Genomic DNA, 20295 nt, shown 5'->3' with positions numbered 1-20295 from the left:
ATACACTCTGGCCCACCATCCCTCATTCCTAGGCAAACTGTCCCCTACACTCATCAGCTCCTCAAACCGAGACACACCACGACTCGATTATTGCAGCAGGAAGCCGAAATGCTGAGCAACACTTATGACAATGTTCCTATCTCACCCTGCTACCGCAAGATCCCAGTCATCCTTGGCACGAGCAGGACCCAGAGCACCAATCACCTTCCCAGACCTTCTGCCCAACTAACTACCATTCGACCCAGTCAGCTTGGTCAAAGATCACTATCCATGCTTTGCTGCATGTTACTAAACTGCAGGTCACCAGTCAAGCATGCAACTGATATAGCTGAAACTATCCTCAGGCACAAAATTGACATCTACTTTCTAACTGAAACCTGGCTGAACAACAAGACACTGACCAGAACAACCTTAACAATTGCAGACCTATAATTTAACCACTCTCTCCTGGCTAAAATCATTGAAAAATGTGTGCTGACACAACTTAACAACCACAGTGAAAAATACAACCTGAATGACACCTTCTAATCTGGGTTCAGAAAAGGCTGGAGCACAAAGAGTGCAATACTGAACATCACAGACAACCTACACAGATCCCTGGACGAAGGCCAGGCCTGCCACCTAGTCTTCCTGGACCTTTTGGCTGCCTTTGATACTGTCAACCATGACATCCTTCTATACACCCTCTCACAATTTGCAGGTATCAATGGAACTGTCCTTGGGTGGGTTGCTTCCTTCCCAATCAAACGCTTACAGTTAATCAAATTAAACAATTACACCCCAAAAGCAACACCAGTCTCTCAAGGAGTTTCCCAAGTGTCAATCCTGGCTCCTGCCCCATTCAACCTCTATATGAACCCCTTGCAATGACAGTGACACAAGCCATAATTCCCTATCATCTCTATACGGATGACACCCAAATCTACATTAGAATCTCACTAGTTAAAAATATCCAGCACTCTCTCCACAATTCAATCTTGGCTGACTAACAACCATCTTAAGCTTAAACCCAGCAAAATGGAACTCCTGTTCATCCAACCAAAAGAAAAGTCCTTTCCTGCTGATATTTTGCTAGACAATCTCACTGCATTAAACTGCAAACTATCCATCTCCAACTCTGAAAAATCTCTGGGGATTAAACTTGAAAGAAAACGGCCCATGAAAGAGCATATTAATGCTTCAGCTAAAGGTGCCCTCTACACGTTGAAACACCTTAATAAAATCAAACCCTTCATTCCCAACAAAGACCTAAAGATTGTGGTACAGCCCTTAGTCCTTTCCAAACTGGACTACAGTAATGCAACGCTCATGGGAGCCTCAAATACACATGTAGCTACATTGAAAGCTACACTCCATGCAGCGGCCAGACTACTGTCAGGGGAGAGTCGCTTCAACCACATCACTCCCACTCTTAGGAATCTCAACTGTCTACCAGTCGAGGCAAGATGAATATTCAAAACTGCTTGTATAACCCACAAAGCTCTCTACACGGAAAAACCAGTTCAAACAAACTATCACAAGCCAGTCAAAAGAGACCGCTTTGAAGCTCCAACAGTCTACTCCTAATTCTGCCCAAATTCAAGATACTACAAGCATTTGCACTGCAATAGGTCTCACATTATAAAAGTGTGAGCAGTTGGCATTGCTAATAATAATGCAACACTAGCTATTGACATTGTAAATGATAATGGCATTTATTTACGTGTTTGTTTTATAACATAGATAAAAAAAAGGCATTGTCATGAACAATGCCAATAGCTTAAACTTTTGCAAATGTGAGACCTATTGCATTGCAAATGCTTGTTTCAGTATTGCAGGCTTTTTTAAAGTTTTAGTCACTACTCAAAATGAAATCCATTTTATCAGCGTTGCCAGTGCTCCTTTATGTTTAATGCCATAAATGAAACACAATGTTCTAAGCAGATTGCTAAATAGCATCTCCAGCCCGATCACAATGTCTCACTTCATACTGGACAGTGGGCACCCTGTTTTCATGCAGCGCCAAGATGGGGTGAACTAATGCACAGACTGAGGTCTGTCAGCCTCCGAGGCTCAAAGCATTCCTTGCAACAGTCCGCTGTGTCAAGGTATTGCCATGTGTACAGCACACACTCTGCAACAGCAAGTGGTTTCAAAGTTGGGGGTGACTTCCCAAACTTTCCCGAGGTGTTCATAGTGTTTGGTGACAGAGTATTTATGCTGACAGCCCAAAAAACAGTTTGTGGTTGTGTGTGTGTGGTGTGTGTGTGTGGTTGGTTGTGTGTGTGGTTGTGTGCGTGTGGGGCTGTGTGAGTGTGCGGTTGTGTGAGTGTGTGTGTGGTTGTGTGCGTGTGTGTGTGGTTGTGTGCGTGTGTGGTTGTGTGTGTGGTTGTGTGTGTGTGTTGTGTGTGTGTGTGGTTGTGTGTGTGTTGTGTGTGTGTGTTGTGTGCGTGTGTGGTTGTGTGTGTGGTTGTGTGTGTGTGTTGTGTGTGTGTGTGGTTGTGTGTGTGGTTCTGTGTGTTTGTGTTGTTTGTGTTGTTGTGGTTGTTTGTGGTTGTGTGCGTGTGTTGTGTGTGTGGTTGTGTGTGTGGTTGTGTGTTGTTGTGTGGTTGGGTGTGTGTGTGATTGTGTGTGTGTGTGTGTGTGTGTGTGTGTGTGGTTGTGGGTGTGGTTTTGTGTGTGTGGTTGTGGTTTCGTGTGTGGTTGTGGTTGTGTGTGGTTGTGTGTGTGGTTGTGTGTGTGGTGTTGTGTGTGTGAATGTGTGTGTGTGTGGTTGTGTGTGTGTGGTTGTGTGTGTGTGGTTGTGTGTGTGTAGTTGTGTGTGTGGTTGTGCGTGTGGTTGGGTGTGTGGTTGTGTGTGTGTGTGGTTGTGTATGGGTGGTTGTGTGTGTGTGGTTGTGTGTGTGTGGATGTGTGTGTGTGTGATTGTGTGTGTGTGGATGTGTATGTGTGGATGTGTGTGTGTGATTGTGTGTGTGTGGTTGTGTGTGTGTGGTTGTGTGTGTGTAGTTGTGTATGTGGTTGTGTGTGCGCTTGTGTGTGTGGTTGTGTGTGTGTGGTTGTGTGTGGTTGTGTGTGTGGGAGTGTGTGTGTGGGGGGTGTGGTTGTGTGTGTGTGGTTGTGTGTGATTGTGGTTGTGTGTGTGTGGTTGTGCGTGTGTGTGGTTGTGTGTGCTTGTGGTTGTGTTTTGTTGTGGTTGTGTGTGTGTGGTTGTGTGTGTATGATTGTGTTTTTGTGTGTGTGTGGTTGTGTGTTTGTGTGGTGTGGTTGTGGGTGTGTGGTTGTGTGTGTGTAGTCTCATTAGTGTGCCCCATTGTGTCTTATCTACTACACAGTACATGGCTTACGTTATTGATGATTCAGGAGGCAGTAATAGCTGATCATGGTTGCTTGCATAGTATTTATGCTGACAGCCCAAAAAACTGTTTGTGGTTGTGTGTGTGTGGTGTGTGTGTGTGTGGTTGTGTGCGTGTGCGGTTGTGTGAGTGTGTGTGTGTGGTTGTGTGCGTGTGTGTGTGGTTGTGTGCGTGTGTGTGTGGTTGTGTGCGTGTGTGGTTGTGTGCATGTGTTGTGTGTGTGTGGTTGTGTGTTTGAGGTTGTGTGTGTGGTTGTGTGTGTGGTTCTGTGTGTTTGTTTTGTTGTGGTTGTGTGTGGTTGTGTGCGTGTGTTGTGTGTGTGGTTGTGTGTTTGAGGTTGTGTGTGTGGTTGTGTGTTGTTGTGTGTGTGTTTGTGTTGTGTGTGTGGTTGTGTGGTTGGGTGTGTGTGTGATTGTGTGTGTTTGTGTGTGTGGTTGTGTGTGTGTGTTTGTGGGTGTGGTTTTGTGTGTGTGGTTGTGGTTTTGTGTGTGGTTGTGGTTGTGTGTGTGGTTGTGTGTGTGTGGTTGTGTGGTTGGTTATGGTTGTGTGTGTGTGTGGTTGTGTGTGTGGTGTTGTGTGTGTGAATGTGTGTGTGTGGTTGTGTGTGTGTGGTTGTGTGTGTGTGTAGTTGTGTGTGGTTGTGTGTGGTTGTGTGTGTGGTTGGGTGTGTGGTTGTGTGTGTGTGTGGTTGTGTGTGTGATTGTGTGTGTGTGTGGTTGTGTGGATGTGTGTGTGTGTGTGATTGTGTGTGTGTGGTTGTGTGTGTGGTTGTGTGTGTGTAGTTGTGTATGTGGTTGTGTGTGCTTGTGTGTGTGTGGTTGTGTGTGGTTGTGTGTGTGTGGTTGTGTGTGTGGGAGTGTGTGTGTGGGGGGTGTGATTGTGTGTGTGTGGTTGTGTGTGATTGTGGTTGTGTGTGGTTGTGTGTGTGGTTGTGTGTGCTTGTGGTTGTGTCTTGTTGTGGTTGTGTGTGTGTGGTTGTGTGTGTATGATTGTGTTATTGTGTGTGTGTGGTTGTGTGTTTGTGTGTGTGTGGTTGTGTGGTGTGGTTGTGGGTGTGTGTGTGTGGTTGTGTGTGTGTTTGTGTAACCTAGTCTCATTAGTGTGCCCCATTGTGCCTTATCTACTACGCAGTACATGGCTTATGTTATTGATGATCCAGGAGGCGATAATAGCTGATCAATATTGCTTGCATAGTATTTCCAGTGGTTACATGGTAGATTCTTAATAGGACTGCTGTATTAATGCTCTGGTATTTAATAGAGTAGTATTGATGGCTCATTGGCATGTTTGGAACTAGGCCCTCAGTGTATCATAGAAACAACCACTGTTCCCATAGTTGTCTGAAACTCAAAAGCGACTTAACTATAAACTTCTAACACCAAATGTTGTCAACGGGCTGCTAACTTGTTGTTCATCTAGCTCACAGGATAATAAAAGTCTAAAATGAACATAAAGTTCAAGTTTTACTCCTAGCACAAAATGTTCACTGAAATGTTACAAGTTACCGGTTTGCTATTTCTGACCAGCAGAGACCCATCCCTCAAGAAAACGTAGTAAGCCTATATACTTCTACAAAAGACGACCTCAGAGAAAATTATTCACAGGGGCAAGCAGAGGGACATGCTGTTACTTGTATAACATTTTGCAACACACACTGGCCTATGACTAAGTGGCAGTGTGTAAAACTGAGAATCGTTTTGATTCAGCGTGATTGAGCTCTAAACCAACAGAATGTGATAGCTTGTCACCGATTTTACCATACAAAATGTCTTCCTTCTCCGCGGGTAGCTTAATCTCAATCACATGCCGGGTAAAGAAGTGCCACAACAATGGTACATCTTACAAATATCCTCGATCAACAAGCGCGCGCAAAAAGCATGCATGCGGAGAGCGTGAGAGAACAAGGAAGTTAACGAAAAATGCTACCGCCGACCACAACTTGCAGTGCATGCGCACGAGTGGTGTGCGCACAGCAGTAATCACGCCATATGGCACCTCTGCTCAAGCGCGCGCCCGCGCACATGCACTGCCAGCTGTAACCTGCGGTAGCATTTTTTGAAGCCCTCACTTAAAGTCTCGGCCAGACCAGCGCAAGCGCTGGGTCAGGCGAGACCTAAAAATTGCACACTACCAGAATATGGAACTCGTTATCTCAGGATTTATGTGACAATCACTCATTCCCTCATTTCAAGAAGAAACTTAAACAACTTCTCAATAAATACCTAAACCCTCCCCCTAAACAGTCTGACTGGCCTGATGCTCCTACCCCACTCCCTCCATCCATATTTGAGTGCCACTACTTTGGGGACAAACTGTGACCTTACTCTCCCCACTTTTGCAACTCCCTACCATAACTACCACAGAACTATTGTGTTTGCATATCCTACTGTCTATTATATAATTCTTTTTATAAGGTTACTATGTATTTCTATTTACTCTTTTTATGTAACTCATGTAATTGCTGCTATATCGTTCACATATCCTACTGTCTATTGTATACTTCTTTTTACACTGTCACTATGTACTGTTATTTGCTTTGTATGTAACTCTTGTAGCTGCTGCTATATCGTTCACATATCCAGCTGTCTATCGTATACTTATTTTTATGTAATTTGTTTAATTGCTGCTGTGCTACCTCTGTAAAGCGCTCTGATGCCTTCGGGTCAAGATCGTGCAATACAAAAATCGATAAAGAAATTATTTCAGTGTCAATTTTATGAGGTATGTATATTCATATCCCTTTCCACAAATTTTAGGAACTTTTGAAGTTCTGTTACTTCCTGCAGAATTGGATGTTTTCGGTGTTCAAACTGTTTTCCTCACCTCCAGAGAGAATTAAAGATCAAATGTCCCCGTTAACGTGTTTAGTGGGAAAGCAATAAAACATTTGCCATCGAAGCCTGGCAGGTTCGAGCAGGGTAGGCTAGGTGGGCAGAAGAGCCCTCCCCCTTCTGAAATAATTTGCTTTCTTTCCTTCTTGATATAATTTTTTTATGGCAGCATCTTCATCAGGGAGACGTTTAAACAGCAGTCCGGGATACAATCACCAGCGGAAGTCCAGGAAAGCCGGACATCACAACGTGTGAGAGGGGAAGCCAGTGGGGTTTGGATCTCTGCCTTGAGCCACCTCTGTTTAAAACAAGGACAGTTGGAGGTGGCTACAAGGAAGGAAAGAGAGAAAGGGCAAGCCCTGACGGCAGTGAGGTCGTGGGAGGAACAGGCAAGACATGACCTGGATTGTGACGCTGGAACGAAAATAAGAGTACCAAAAATAGAAGCGAAGGGGCAGGGCAGAGGATGTAGCGTAAAGGCCAGAACTGCCGACCTCGGAGCTCGAGAGCTGGGCTCAAGTCTCGAGGTCGGCTCCATATCATGGCATGCGTGAAATGCGTGCTTACACAAAACGATTGGATGAAAGACATTGGACAAACAAAAAAACATGCAGACTACAAGTGCACTTCAAATGTGTGCAGGCAGAGAGATTATGTAAATGGAAACATAAAACGTGGTGCAGACAAAACCGAATGAAAAGTAAGTGCGGGATGTAAGCCCCTTTTAAGATTTATTATTAAGTACAATAGATTTCTCAAGCACAGCACAAGCACGCGAAAACTACGAATGCATCTACCTAATCATGATATAAAACAGCACCAATGAAACACACAATAAAAGCAACAATGAGTGACAAGCGTTCCCTACCACACCAAAAAAGAACAAACAAAAACACTACAAAATGCCAAGACAACACACAGCACACTTTCATGCCATGAAACACGACAACATTTGTAGGGAAATCACATAAAACAACATACAAAGAAATACACTACTCAAAGTAAAAAAAGAAACTTTTATTATCACACCATGAAATGCAGCACCACAGAAAGGCAATAAACATAAGTTACTACAGTATCATGAAATATAGCATAATTGCCACAGAGCAGAACAGCAAAACACACAATCTCACCAGTGCTAAAAAGTAAGAAGGTAATGCTCTATGAAATACAACACCATGTTATGGATTAATACATCCATTTGCCACACCATTAAATATCTTAATATAGCAAGCGAAAAAACAGAAAACTGCCACATCAGGAATAACACCGTCATATGACGGAGACCAAGACAGTAAAATCACAGCACCACACCACACAATAAGAGCACCATGAAAGACAGACCACACATAGGTAAAAAATCAAAGTACACATCATGGAACAAAGTTCCACACTACCACAACTACAACATAAACTACCACAACAAACTATTTTTACAGCATTCCATTACCTCCTCGTTAGTCTTCCTCGCCACATGACTAACAAAGTGAGCTTTAGCTCCACACCAGAACCCTCCAAAGCAAAAATAGTCAGCCTCCCATCCCTTCCCAATATGGCCGACCCAGTACACACATGACCTCTATAAGAGGCGGGCTGCCCAACGCATCAGCCTGTTTTTTTAGTTCTGCGCTGCAGATTCTCCAGAGCGTCTGATCAGGTAAGTTGGGCTGAGGTCCTGCTCCAGCAGGTCCCGGTGCCCTGGGGGGGGGAGGCCCTGCTCCAGCGGGCTCGTTCTCTGGTTCCCCTACCTTCTAGCCCTCGCACTGTCCCTTTGGGTTCACCGCTCTGCTCTAGCGGGCTTCTGGTGCTTGCGGGCTCTTGGGAGTTTTTGCCCTGCGCCCTCTCCATTCCTTGCTATCTGCCCTGCTTTAGCGGGCTTTGTTTTTTGGCCCTTCTGTCACGGAGTCACTGTGGCCTAATGTTTAGGGTCTGTGTCTCTTACTCTCATGGTTATATGTTCATTTCCAATTGATTCTGTTCAGTTGTATCTCTTTATATGGGATGGCTGATGGACTCTGGCGGGGTGTGCTGTCGTTGCCCGGGTGGCTGCGAGCTTCCTTTGGATCTCGCTTCTTCTCCGGGTGGGCCTCCCTGCATCTCATGCCTCGCGGGGCTTCCTGGTATTCTACGACCGGCTTCGATGCCACTGTGTGCTGTCTTCTACTGCCGCCCTGGCCGGCCTGCCCGTCAGGGTTTCTTTCCCCGGTGTGCTCTGCCCCGGCTCGTCTCAGTTGGAGTGTGGCGGGAGGGGTTGCTGCCTGCTGTCGGGCTTGGAAGCCCTGCACTTTCCCTCACTTTGCTTTGCGGTTCCCTGTGTTTCGCTGCATGCGAGCCTGTTGTAGCTTACGGGGCTGTGCCCCCGTGTCCCTGTCTCCCCCGCTTACCTTCGGGTGCAGGGTCTGGTGCATTCCTCGGCCCTCCGGGGTCTGCTCGGGGGTTTTCGCGGGGGTCTGCGACTCCGTTGATGGGGTCGGGCTGCTGCCTTCCCCTCCTGGTTTCCGGCGGGCGTTCTCTGGTCCGCCTCCGAGGGGCGGGGCCTAGCTCCCCCGGCTTCAGTCTCTGTGCGCTTCGCTCGGGCTATTTTCATCAGGTGCGGCGGGTCCGGCTGCCGGGCTGCCTCTTTGCGGCTGCTGTGGTGGTGTGCAGGGGCCCCACGGTTACGTTGTTCGTTGTGGCCCTGTGTTGGACGGCTGGAACACTTCCTCTGGTGAGTGTTCTGTGTTGGTTCCTCCTTTCCCTCCAGGGTTTCCGGTTGCCTTTTGGTCATTGTGTAGTCGCGCTCGTCCTCTTGTGGTTCAGGGCATTTCGCTGCTTCTCCCTGGGCTGGTGTGCTGCGCTTTGTTGCCTTCGGGTCCAGTTCGCGCTGTTTGACACTGCTGGACGGGAGTGGTTCTCTGCTCTTTTTTACTGTGACTGAGCCTCGCTCATTTATTGATGGGAGTCGCTCTGGCCTAATGGTTAACGTGTTCGACTCTTACTCTGTAGATTAGGTGTTCGATCCCTGGTCTTTCAATGTCACTGTTTACTCGCTCTAAATTGTAGCCTATGGTATTTCCTTCAGTATGGTTGGGAAGTATTTTTTGGCTGCGTTGGACGTCCTTGTCGCTGTGTGCCTGGGTTCCTCTATCGGTTCCGGCGCTTGACATTCCGTGTCTCTGACACTTCTCTTTTTCTCCCTGTTTGGTTTGGGTTGCTGTGGTTTTCTTTTGCAGCGTCTCTCTGGCCTACGGGTTGGGGTCTTTGACTCTTACTCTGTGGATGGGATGTTCAATCCCTGGTCTTTCATTGTCACTGTTTGCTCGGTCTACAGTGTAGGGATTGGTATTCCCTTCGGTACGGTCGGGGCCTATTTCGACGCTGGTGCTCGGTTTCCTTCTGGGTGTCCGTGCTCGTCGGGTCCCTAGGTTTGATGCCATTTTACGGGCTCTACTTGTTGCGGTGTTGGTCCCTCCCGGGCAATCTGTCTCTCTGCCGTGGCCCTGCAGCCGTTCCACCCTGTAGCCCCTGCTCTCGACTGTTCTCAGGTGTTGCTCGTGGTCTGGGCTGGTTCGTGCCTGAATGGCAGACCGCCTGGGTGTACCAGGTGCTGTGGACGTGGTGTTGGGCCTTTCGCCCGGTGGGGTGTGTGTTTCCCTTTCCCGGGCTTCGCTTCCGGGTTTTGGCCCAGTGGTCCTTCCTTCCTATGTTCTCCTGTCCCCGCCTGCTCTCTGCTGTTATCCTTGGCCGGTCCTGGTTGGTGTGGCCTTCGGAGTTTTCGGGGGCTGTGGGCGCCGGCGTGTCTGCTGGGGACGGTCCTCTGTTTGCTCCTGTTCTTCCTTCTCGGGCTGCTTCTCTGGTCTCCGAGTGGGCTTTTGGCTTCTGCTCCGGTTGTTGCAGTTTGGCTTGTCTTCCATGGGCCGCGGCGGTGGTGTCCCCTCCTCCTCCTGCTCCATGGCCCGGTGGTCGTCCCTTGCGCCTTCCTCCTCGTCGTGTGGTCACGGTTCTCGGCTGATGCCTGTGGTGCGTGTTCACTTCTACTGCATCCATCCGTGGGCTCTGGTGATGCCGGTTTGCCTGTGTGTGCGGTGTTGGATTCCCCCGGCGCTCCCGTGCTCAAGTTGTGGCAGGTGTTGCCTGGTGGTATTTTTACTGTTCCTCGCTGGAGTGGCGTGGTGTGCTATAGTGTCCAGTGGATTTGGTCCCGGTTCTCTTGTGCTGGGGTGGATGCTTTTCGTTCTGCTTTCTGTCCGTCATCCGTGCACTCCTTGCCGCTGGTTTCCTGCATTCCTGGCTGAATGGGTCTGGTCCCACGTGCTGTGGCTCTGTGGTTGATCTCCTGCCTTGGGTGGCTGTCCCCCTTCGTCTAGACCACCGGCTGTTTGTGTCTGGGTTGTCTACCCGGCTGATGTCCTTCCGTAGGGCCGGTTTTGGGCTCCTTGTGCCTGGGTGTCTGTCGGTGCTTGCCTGATCTGTCCGTTGGGGGTCCTCCCCGTCTGGTTGGTCCTGGTGCTGTGTGGGGTTTCCCGATTTCGCCTGTTCCCGTGGGTGTCCCTTCCGGTAGGGCATTTGACTGCAGATATAGGTGTCCCTGGTTTGGTTCCGGGTGTCCCCTGACTCTAGGGATGGCTCCCCTTCTGCCCTGTCTGCCCGTGTGGCCGGTGGTCTTTGTGTTCTGGTCTCCCCTTCCCAGGTGTTGGCGTCCTCTCCACCTGTGGGGCGTGCTTGGGTCTATGCTGGGTCGGTTGTTCCGTTTTTTGGCAGTTTCTCGTCTGCCTTCTGTTGGCCGTTTCCTGGCTTGGTTTTGCCCCTGCCTCGCTGGGGCTTCTTGGGGCTCTTGCCTCGGTCACTCTCTGCCTGTGTCCCGGGTGCTGGCTTTTCCTGCCTTCTTGTCCGGGCTCCCAGCTTCGCGCCTGAGCTTGTTGGCCTGGCCAGGTTGTTTGTCCTGTTGGTGGGGCTCGCCTGGGTGCTTCCCGATTCTGCTCCTGCGGATTGTGGTTTCGTATCCTGCCACGGTTTTCTTGTTGCCCCTTGGGTTTTTTTTACTCACGCTATGCTTGTGGTTGTCCGGGGCTGCTGGTTTTCCCGGTTCTCTTCCCCGGTTGGGGCCCGACGCTCCCTGTGCGGATTGGATCCTGTTCTTCTTTGTCCCTGGTGGGGGTACTGGGTCCTTCCGGCTCAGGTTTTCTCCCTGGGGATTTGGCCATTCTCTGGCTCGTTCCGCCCGGCTCTTCTGTGTTTTTCGCCTTTGGTGGCTTGCTGCCTGTGGCCTTGCCCCTATGTTCGCTCCTGTCCCTGTTGGATCTCCATTTTTCGGCTGGGGCGGTCCTGGGTGTTGGTATGTGTACCTGTGGACTAGTGGGCTCTTCCTCCTATGGTCATGAGTTTGTGTCCCGGGGTTGGTCGGTTTTGCCTCCTGGGTGCTCGCCTCGACGGCTTCTTTGTTGCGTGTGGACTGTTGCTGGGGCATTTTGCTTGTCCTCTGCGCTGGGCTGTCTTGCTCGTTCGTTCTGCATTCCCCTTCCTTCCGGGTCCGTGGTGCTTTCTTGTACATGGGTCCCCTGGTGGGTGTTCACCTTCCTGTTTGGGGCTTGGCGTTGATCCTGGTCCTCTTCGGTGGCCTGGATGATGGGGGTGCTTTGCTGTGGTTTTCTGTGTCCCCCGAGGTCTGTTTGCCTTGCACCTGCCTGGGCTCTCTCGTTGCTGTCACGCTCCCGTCCGGGGATCCTTTGGGCGGCTGTGGTCCGTGTCCCTCCTGCCTCTCCTTGCTGGTGGGGCTTGGGTGCCCTTCATTTTTGTTGTTCGGGTGGGGTGCTGGTTTCCTTTTCTGTGCCTCCGTCCGTTCTTACGGCTCCTGCCGGTCTGGGTTCCCTTTGGTTCCTTTTGCTTCTGCCCCTGATTGCCGCCGGATCTGGTGGCTTTTGTTTTCTTCTCCCCTCTGGTCTTTGGTTTGGGGGTGGTTCGTCTCTCTCGCTGTTGGTGGTCCACCGTGCGTGTGGATGGGCTTCGGTCGGCCTGGGTCTCTTGCTACTGTGGCCTTTTTTTTGGGTCTCTGTGGTGTGGTTCCCCTCTGTTTCTTCGATTCCTATGGGGCTCCGGTGGCTCTTGGGCTGTTTGGGTTTTTGCTCCCCTCTCGCTTTGGGCTGTCCATTGGGCGGTCTTGGCGTTTTGGACTGGCTTGCTGCTTTCTGATTAGTGCCTGTTTTCTGTAGTTTTTGGTTCCATGCAGTCTGGTTCCGTGCCTTCTCTGTCCTCCTTCGGCCTTTGGTTGGGCGGATTTTCTGGCGGCACTTCTTGTCTGGGGGGGGTCCGGGGTTTTCGGCCCTGCCGGTGTTTTTCTGTCCCGTGGTTCTTCCTGCTTGTGGTTGCCTCTCTCTTGGGTGGTTTTTTTCCACTCGTTTGGTCTGTTGGGTTTGCCCTCTCTCGGGGGTTTCCCTTCTGGTCCATTGGTTTCTTGTGAGTTTCCATGAAGCCGCTTGGCTTTGGTATATGCTCACCTTGTTAGTCATGTGGCGAGGAAGACTAACGAGGAGGCAATGCTCCGATTACTTACCGGTAATATTCATTACTCCGAGTATAGTCTTCCTCGCCACATGAGTTCCCATCCCTCCCTCCCTGTCTGGCTATCGGCTTCATGTTTATGCTTGGTAGTTTCAGGCTGATGGGCTGGGCTGGGCTGGGCTGGCCCGCCTCTTATAAAGGTCATGGGTGTACTGGGTCGGCCATATTGGGAAGGGATGGGAGGCATGGGAGGCTGACTTTTTTTGCTTTGGAGGGTTCTGGTGTGGAGCTGAAGCTCACTTTGTTAGTCATGTGGCGAGGAAGACTATACTCGGAGTAATGAAGATTACCGGTAAGTAATCGGGGCATGTGCACCCATGCATTGTTTAGTCAGCTTAACAGTATTGACGGTCACTCGCTCATAGCAAGGAAAGACAGCCACCTATGACAGAAAAGGTGAAGACCAAGAAAAGGCACAGCAATTACTACATCATTAAATAGAGTACCACGCAAAGGGAAAACAAAATACCTAATTATGAATAGCAGCAACACGCCAAGGCACAACCTCAGCAAACTACCATATAATAAAATACAGCCCCAGTAAATATCAGTATGTTTTTGATGTACAACGAGGCAGTTGAAGTGTTTAAAATGTTTTAGCCCATAATGAATACTAATGGGTCAATAGAGATAGAAAAATAGCCAAGTGAATAGGGTTTTCATTTGCTAGCTCTCTGAATGACTAGGTCACTTCTCCAAAATAGATTGCCGGAGATGAGCTTTTCCTGTGTGTAAAAGAATTTTAATAACAATTTAGAAGTGCAATTAATCATCGAAGGCAGCAGGGTTCTCCGGGTAGGCCTTAGGTTAATGGATCCCCAAGTAGCATTCCTTTCTGATCCGTGGGCTGGTTAACAAGGGCCTTACTTAATGTGCCTCTGACTGAAAGGGAGGGGTCGCCTTTACTGTGAGCTCAAAAGAGCGGCAGTAAGAAAGGGAGCTGTTGCTGGTTAGAAAATAAAAATTTAAATGCACGTAACTTGAGTAATCAACAAAAACGCTTTGATTGAAAGAATCATTGGAGGCTTTACGGTTACAACCATTTTTTCGTTAATCTTTTTTAAAGGTACTGTGAGCTGGTGACAGATGAGTTGTGGAGTGAATCTTAAAAAAACTTGTAAAAAAAAGGTTTGAAAAATGAACAAATATGAGTGTGCAGCAATACAAATAAATATTTCGAAAGCGCTTAGAATGCACATTTTGCAGCAGTCTATCATATGTTGTGCTGGCAAATACATAATGTTACCCCCTTTTTAGGTCTCGCCTGACCCAGCGCATGCGCTGTTCTGGCGAGACTTTTTTTGAGGGCTCAAAAAAGTGCACCACTATAGCCTAGAGCTACAGTGCATGTACGCGGGCGCCGCTTTGATGTTCTCCGTAAGCCATTTTTTTTTCCTGTATATTACTTCTATGTAGTAATGGTGGCACCTGCGCCGCCATTACTACAGAGCAGTAATAAACAGAAACAAGCATTGGCACAGCCAATAGGTCTCGCTTTTGGGACCTTATAAGTATTTAGTTATGCAACTGTTGCATGGCTAAACACTTATAAAATCCCAAAAGCGAGACCTATTGGCTATGCCAATGCTTGTTATAAGAATAACATGGGGGATTTGGTTACAACATCCCTCCAAAGCCATGCCCCCCATGCCCAGCACCACCACTTTTAAACTACACTAGCTGCCACGGGTTGTAGGCACCAGTCGTGCAAACAGTGGACCAGGAAAGGAGAAGCAGCCACAGAGAGGATGGCCATGCATGGCCCAGTAGGCGCCAGAGAGTGTGTGTGAGTTCCATGATCAGCCCAGGAGCTGAGCAGAGCACGGCTAGATCCAGAACTGACATCCACTTACCAGCCCCACATACACGTGTGCACATGTATTTGTTCCCTGGAGGCTGTGCCTGGAGTGAAGGGCTCCATCACACACGGTTAATAGGCACAATGATGTCCATTCTTGGGATGGTACTATAACCCTGACATACTAATTGTCATCCTTGACATATTTTGGGCATTCTTGGTCTTGCTGCGCATACTGGAATCCATTGTTAACATCCTGTAAGCATGACTTGCCTAATTGTGGCCACACCTGGCATAATAATGGTCATGACTGACATGTTGTGAGCATCCTAGCCATTATGATGTTGTAGCCTTGGCACAGCGCTGCCTCTGGAATAATTTGAGGCATTATTATTATGGCAAGCATCCCTGGCATGTGATCGTAGACCCTGTACAGCGAAGCAGGTTCCATGTAAAGCAGCTGTATACGTGAGCACTTAACGAAAATGACAAGCTGGTGTTAGGGCTTTGTATATATACTGACAATTAAAACTGCTATTTTGAAGAAAATCGTGTCTCGTTCAGAATAAAGACTTTGAAAATTGAGTTTGTTTGCCCAAACAGGAAGAGGTGCTTGAGAGAAAAATGCGTTTATTTTCACAAAAGGATATGTTAATGAAGACAAAATGCTTGCCTTTCAAAAACATATTTAAAGCTGATAGATGAATGGTAATTCAAGCTGAGTTTGAGAGATTTGTTACTGTAAGTGTGTCCCTTGTGCAGATGGCCTATGCTACTTCCGCTCTTATTTCATTAGTTGTGCGGTGGTATTTTATACTGATAACGATTTTCCTGCCATTTCTTTTGATAAACTCGCCTGAAATGTTGGGTGGAAACCAGCGGCTTAACATTAGCCCCAGCAGCCCCGCGGGTGTTGTGGCCCCGAGCTCCAGGGGGCCTAATCCGGCACTGTGCATGGGCGGGCCCATGGCCTGTGATCTCCTGAGTCTTGCGTGTGAGCCCCCCCACCCCTCAAGTTTTTTTTACACCACAGGTGGTGACTGGTGTAATGTTAACAGATCTGCCATTATTATACTGTGGAAAAAAATTCTAGCAGCGCGAGCAATTTACCCAGAACAGAAGTAGTTCTCGGTATAGACAATGCCACATGGCCAATGACTGCATGTCACATGCCTCCTCTCTCCTCTTACCTGTGTCTGGGCGTGCTCACGACTTCCCTGGAAGCGGCTGCAGGTCTCACCTGTACTTGGGCTCGGCAAATTTCCCAGGGAGGAAGGGGGCGCAGCCCCGTGCCGGTAACAATCAGAAGGGGTCGGGGGCTGGGCGGTCTCCCACGGTGGGCGGGAGTGGAGGTGACACCTGTCCTGCGCGTGTCAGTGCTGCAGAGGGCCGCGCCAGTGGCAAGGAGCGATAGCAGCTTCTTCTTACCTGTGCGTGCCTCGACAGTTGCTGCGCAGAGAGCCCGAAGGTGGAGCAGTATCAACAGGGCGCATAGCGCTCCCCTCCAAGCCATGTGCGGCGGGAGAGGCTCGCCCACCTTGCCTGTGTGCCCTGGGCGCTTCGGCGCCACCAGTCACATGGCGGCTGAGGGGGGCGCGTAGATAGGCGGCCCGGGTCTCGCTGCTGTCGGGAGAGAAGTGCAGATCTGAACTCATTGCTCTCAGCGGGCAGACGCCGCTCTTTCACTTTCACTTTCGGGGTCTTGTTGTTGAGTGTTACTTAAGGATATTTTACTTTGAATGGGGGGAGGCGGCATATTGTTTTCGCGGTCGTTATGGCTAGGTAGAAAACTATTTTAAACTGTTTTTTTTTAATCTTATAGATTCTTGTTCTTAAAACGGAAAACGTACCAAAATCTTTCAAAAATTGCGAGCGTAGTGACTGCTGTCGTGTTTGTCCTCCCCTCCCACACCGCAGCACGTAAGGAGGCAGTGTGAGGTGCTGGCTTTCTCCGCCGTGGAGCTGGACGAGCCGCAAATGGGTGAGCTTTTGTGCTGTCTGCCTTCCACCCATGGTCCACCCACACACGGGGCAGGAATGAAATAATCGAAAATATCAGAAGGAGAGAAAGAGACACCAAGGGGCTCCTTTACAAGCCCCTTGCACCGCCGGCACGTCACTTTTTCCCCATATTAACAGTGACGCACCGGCGGCGCAAGGGGCTTGTAAATAAGCCTCCAAATTGTGTGATCCTATGCGATTGTTTTATTAAATCGCGCCTGCATCTTTTTCATTCCAGGATCTTCCAGTGCATAAGTTCCGGCAGGGTGTGTGCTGTACAAAAATCTTTCTTGTATTTCACTTAACAGACTATGATGTTGCTCCAGTGCTTAATTTGAGCCTGTGGTTATTTTTCCCCATTAGACATTTCAAAGTGAAAGAGAGGAACAAACACACAAACGAGAAAGAAGAAGGAAGGGATAGAGGAGAATCCGTCACCAGGGGAGAAAGCACCAGTTATCTCTAAGAGTGAGATCAGGTGGCATGCAGTAGATTAAAGAGGCTTACGGTGGATCCAGGACTAGCAGCCTTGTTATTTATTCAGCCTGCTGACATTTAATAAGGCACTAATTATTTTACAAATTAGGCTCTGTTTTCCTCCATTTTCTAAGAACAACCCGAGTCTCATATAGGGTGCATATGAAAACTGACTTACTGCTAGGTTCACTAAAGTTGTCATAGAATAAATGTCCAGGGTCAGACAGGCCATGTATTCCACCGGGCATTTCCCCAGGGTGGGGGCTGGAACCTTTGGAGGCTGGTTTTGAAAGGCCAGGAGCAGTCCTGGTGCCTCTGTCCCTTTAGGCAGCTCCTCACAGCTCCAAGAGAGCGAGAAAGAGAGGAAGGAAGTGTGAAGGTAGAGCGAAAGCGATCAGAGAGGGAGATGAAAAAGAGGAGAGAAGGAGGGAAAGAGGATGGATGGAAACAGAGTGATTGTGCAAGGAGACAAAGGGAGCGGGGCTGGTTTGAGTTTTTTTTGCCAGGACTTCTTTTGGTTCCCCATTCCAGCCTGCAAATTTCCAATATCTTATGTTCACGTCTTACGTAGGACATGAATGTTCAAGTTCATGTTTAAAAACTATCACTTTTAAGAACGGCCTCTCAATGCAGTGATATCATCTGAAGTACTCAGGTAAAATGTTTCTGCATGTTAAAGAAATACACTTTTTTTAGTTTTGAAGAGATTTTACCATATTTTTAAGTCAAAGAACACAGTGCATCCGAGCATCTAACAATCCAGGTTTTAAGGGCTTTCCTATATTGTGTTTTTGATGATATCAGCCTTAGTTTTGTTGGCATGAGGTTCCATGCTCTGGTTCCTAGGACTGCCAAAGATTTACCTCCTTTTCTTTTGGACCTGTAGGCAGGTGGTTTGAGAAGGTTAGCTGAGGAGGATGTGAGAATACTAGCAGTGGTGTAAGGCGTAAATCTCGTTGCTAGTTACTTGGGTCTGGAGTTTCTAAAAGCTCCGAACGTAATTAATAGTACCTTAAACAAAACTCTTTTATGAATAGGCAGCCAATGCGAGGTTTTTCTGGCTGCCGAAGCAGATGATAGTAGAGTAGTTTTAGCACTAGACGTGCCACTGCATGTTGTACAATCTGTAGTATTTTTAATACTTGTTTATTAGCTCCTGTGAGCAGGCTGTTGCAGTAGTCTAGTCTGGACAAGATAAGTGCTACCACCACTGTCTTTCTTGCAGTAAAGGGAATGTCATCGAAAAACCTTTTAAGGGTTTTAATGAGTTTGAAACAAGTCCCAGCTATTGCAAGTACTTGAGGCTGAAATGAGAGAGAGGTATCAAATTTCACCCCCAGATTCTTAGCCACTTCCACTTTGTTAGGTGGGCCGGGCGTGTCTTCAGGCCACCATTGGATTGGTTCAAAGGGATTGTCCTTTCCTATTAGCAGAATCTCTGTTTTGTCCGTAATACATTTGAGATGGTTGTTCTTCATCCAACGGAGTACCTCTGTTAGGCATAGCTTGAAGTTAAGTTCTGCTTTATTATCAGCTTTATCTAAGGACAACATCAGCTGTGTGTCATCTGTATAGGATGTTGTTTTGATGTTAAAGGAAGATATTGGCGAAATAAGCGGGCCATGTAGACTTTGAACAAAAGGGGGCTAAGGGATAAGCCCTGTGGGACTCCTGAGGAGATGGAACGTTCGGTTGAAATGAATGGACCTAGTGCTACTGCTTGTCTTAAGTTAGTAAGGAAGGATTTTATCCAGGCCAACGCAGTGCCCAATATGCCGCAATTTGCTGTCTTGATGGTACCAATATGGATTTAGAAAGTACTCAGCTGGCTCCCCTAGAGGGGATACCTAAATAGGTTTATGTACATTAAATATGGTATTTCTACCATAATGTATAGTACACTGTGGAACAAATGCACCAAAAAGGATCCTGATCTACGCACTTGGTAAAATTCATAAATGGTGATACCGAGCGCTTTTGAGTGTTTCGCCAGCTCCATTGGTAATTCGGTGTATTTTGGAAAAGGTCTCGGGCTAGAGCCTGTCTTTTTTAACATGGCACAGTCTTTTGGCTGTTTACTTGTCTCTGTGCAGTCTCTGTACTATTTGTTTTGAGAGCTCTTTCGTTTGTAAATATGATTTACAATTGGTATTTACAAATGGTTTGGTTTGAGTACAGTCTGTGGGCTGCCTCTTGCTTTTGTCCTAAGTGTTGATTGTTTTTTTTGAGTGTCTATGTGGTTTGTGGACTGACACCGGTGGTGATGCTTGTGAAGTACTTTTTTGAGTGAGTAGCGACTGTGTTTTTTGTGTAAGAATGGCTTGCCTTAGCAAGCAGTGTTGTGTGTTCTTTATGTGTGACCCCCTTCTTGAAAATGTCTGGAATGAGCTCAATTTGGTTTGTTGTCGTCATTGTGTTCTGCAGATGTCATTGGAAGAATTACACTTTAAAATTCAAAGAATAAATTGTATAACGTATGCTAAATTGCTGCACGCTACCATTAACAGTAAAGTAGTAACAAAGTGTAGATATGTGAATATTGCCACAATGGTAAAAATAAATTAGAATTAACAATCAATAGGTAAAAAAATAGGCCTCACAGAAAGAAAAAAAAAACTTGTGTGCTTTACACAACTAGGACTCAGTACAACATGTTACAGCATTATCCTTAGATACATTATAATAAATATTAAAAGGCATTCACATCATCTGAGTAATTGGTTGCTGATAAAATAAAAGCGTCTCTTGTACCACATTGAAAAACAATAGATTTTGACTGGCTTGGAATGCCTGGGTTTTAAATAGACTGAACTGTGCTCAATTCCTGGCGCCAGAAAGAGAGCTTTTAACAGCTGTTCAAAGCTGTCTGTCCGAAGGAAGCTGTCTGTCAGAACAGACGGAGGTAATCAATGGTTTACAAACTTTTTGAGGACATTAGAATACAGCAAAGGGGTTTTCTCCTGAAAAAGCGTAAAAGTTTACGCCTGCTGGTTGTGAAACACAACTGAGTAAATAACACATGGCTCACAAGCTACACTCCAACTAGTTAAAATATGTTGTTGCACCAAATTAAAAAGGTGAATATTAAGTTTCTCTAGCAATGACAATATTACTGAATCTTAGGGACAAACTTAAAATATGATTCCAAGTATGGCATACTGACAGCAGTCTGAAATGCACTTATAAGTTATGCAGAGAGTAGCTGTACAAACATGTAAATTACATTGCAAGGCTTTATGCAATCTTTTATGCACAAGAATTCTGGGCGCTTATGGCATTATGAAAACTCTAGTTCTTTAGGTGCTAGAACGCACAT

The 20295-nt window shown here is 47.5% G+C and overlaps 1 protein-coding gene across 4 annotated transcripts in view; it reads right to left on the bottom strand.

Moving 5' to 3' along the window:
• IL15RA (interleukin 15 receptor subunit alpha) overlaps positions 1–16170 on the bottom strand; it is a 529028-nt gene extending 512858 nt beyond the window's left edge. For 3 of the 4 annotated variants that reach the window (XM_085653558.1, XM_085653562.1, XM_085653563.1), the window contains exon 1: positions 15930–16149. In XM_085653558.1, coding sequence (XP_085509684.1) covers positions 15930–16014 — 85 coding nt within the window. In that variant the 5' untranslated portion in view covers positions 16015–16149. Of the gene's footprint in view, positions 1–15929 lie in introns of all 4 variants that reach the window. The other variant, XM_085653561.1, reaches the window with a different exon arrangement.
• Positions 16171–20295: the final 4125 nt, after the last annotated feature.

This window comes from Triturus cristatus, chromosome 4_1, assembly GCF_964204655.1.
Source record: "Triturus cristatus chromosome 4_1, aTriCri1.1, whole genome shotgun sequence".
In the NCBI taxonomy this organism is placed as follows: domain Eukaryota; kingdom Metazoa; phylum Chordata; class Amphibia; order Caudata; family Salamandridae; genus Triturus; species Triturus cristatus.
Note: the sequence above shows the minus strand (reverse complement) of the source record. Positions and strands in the feature narration are given on the sequence as shown.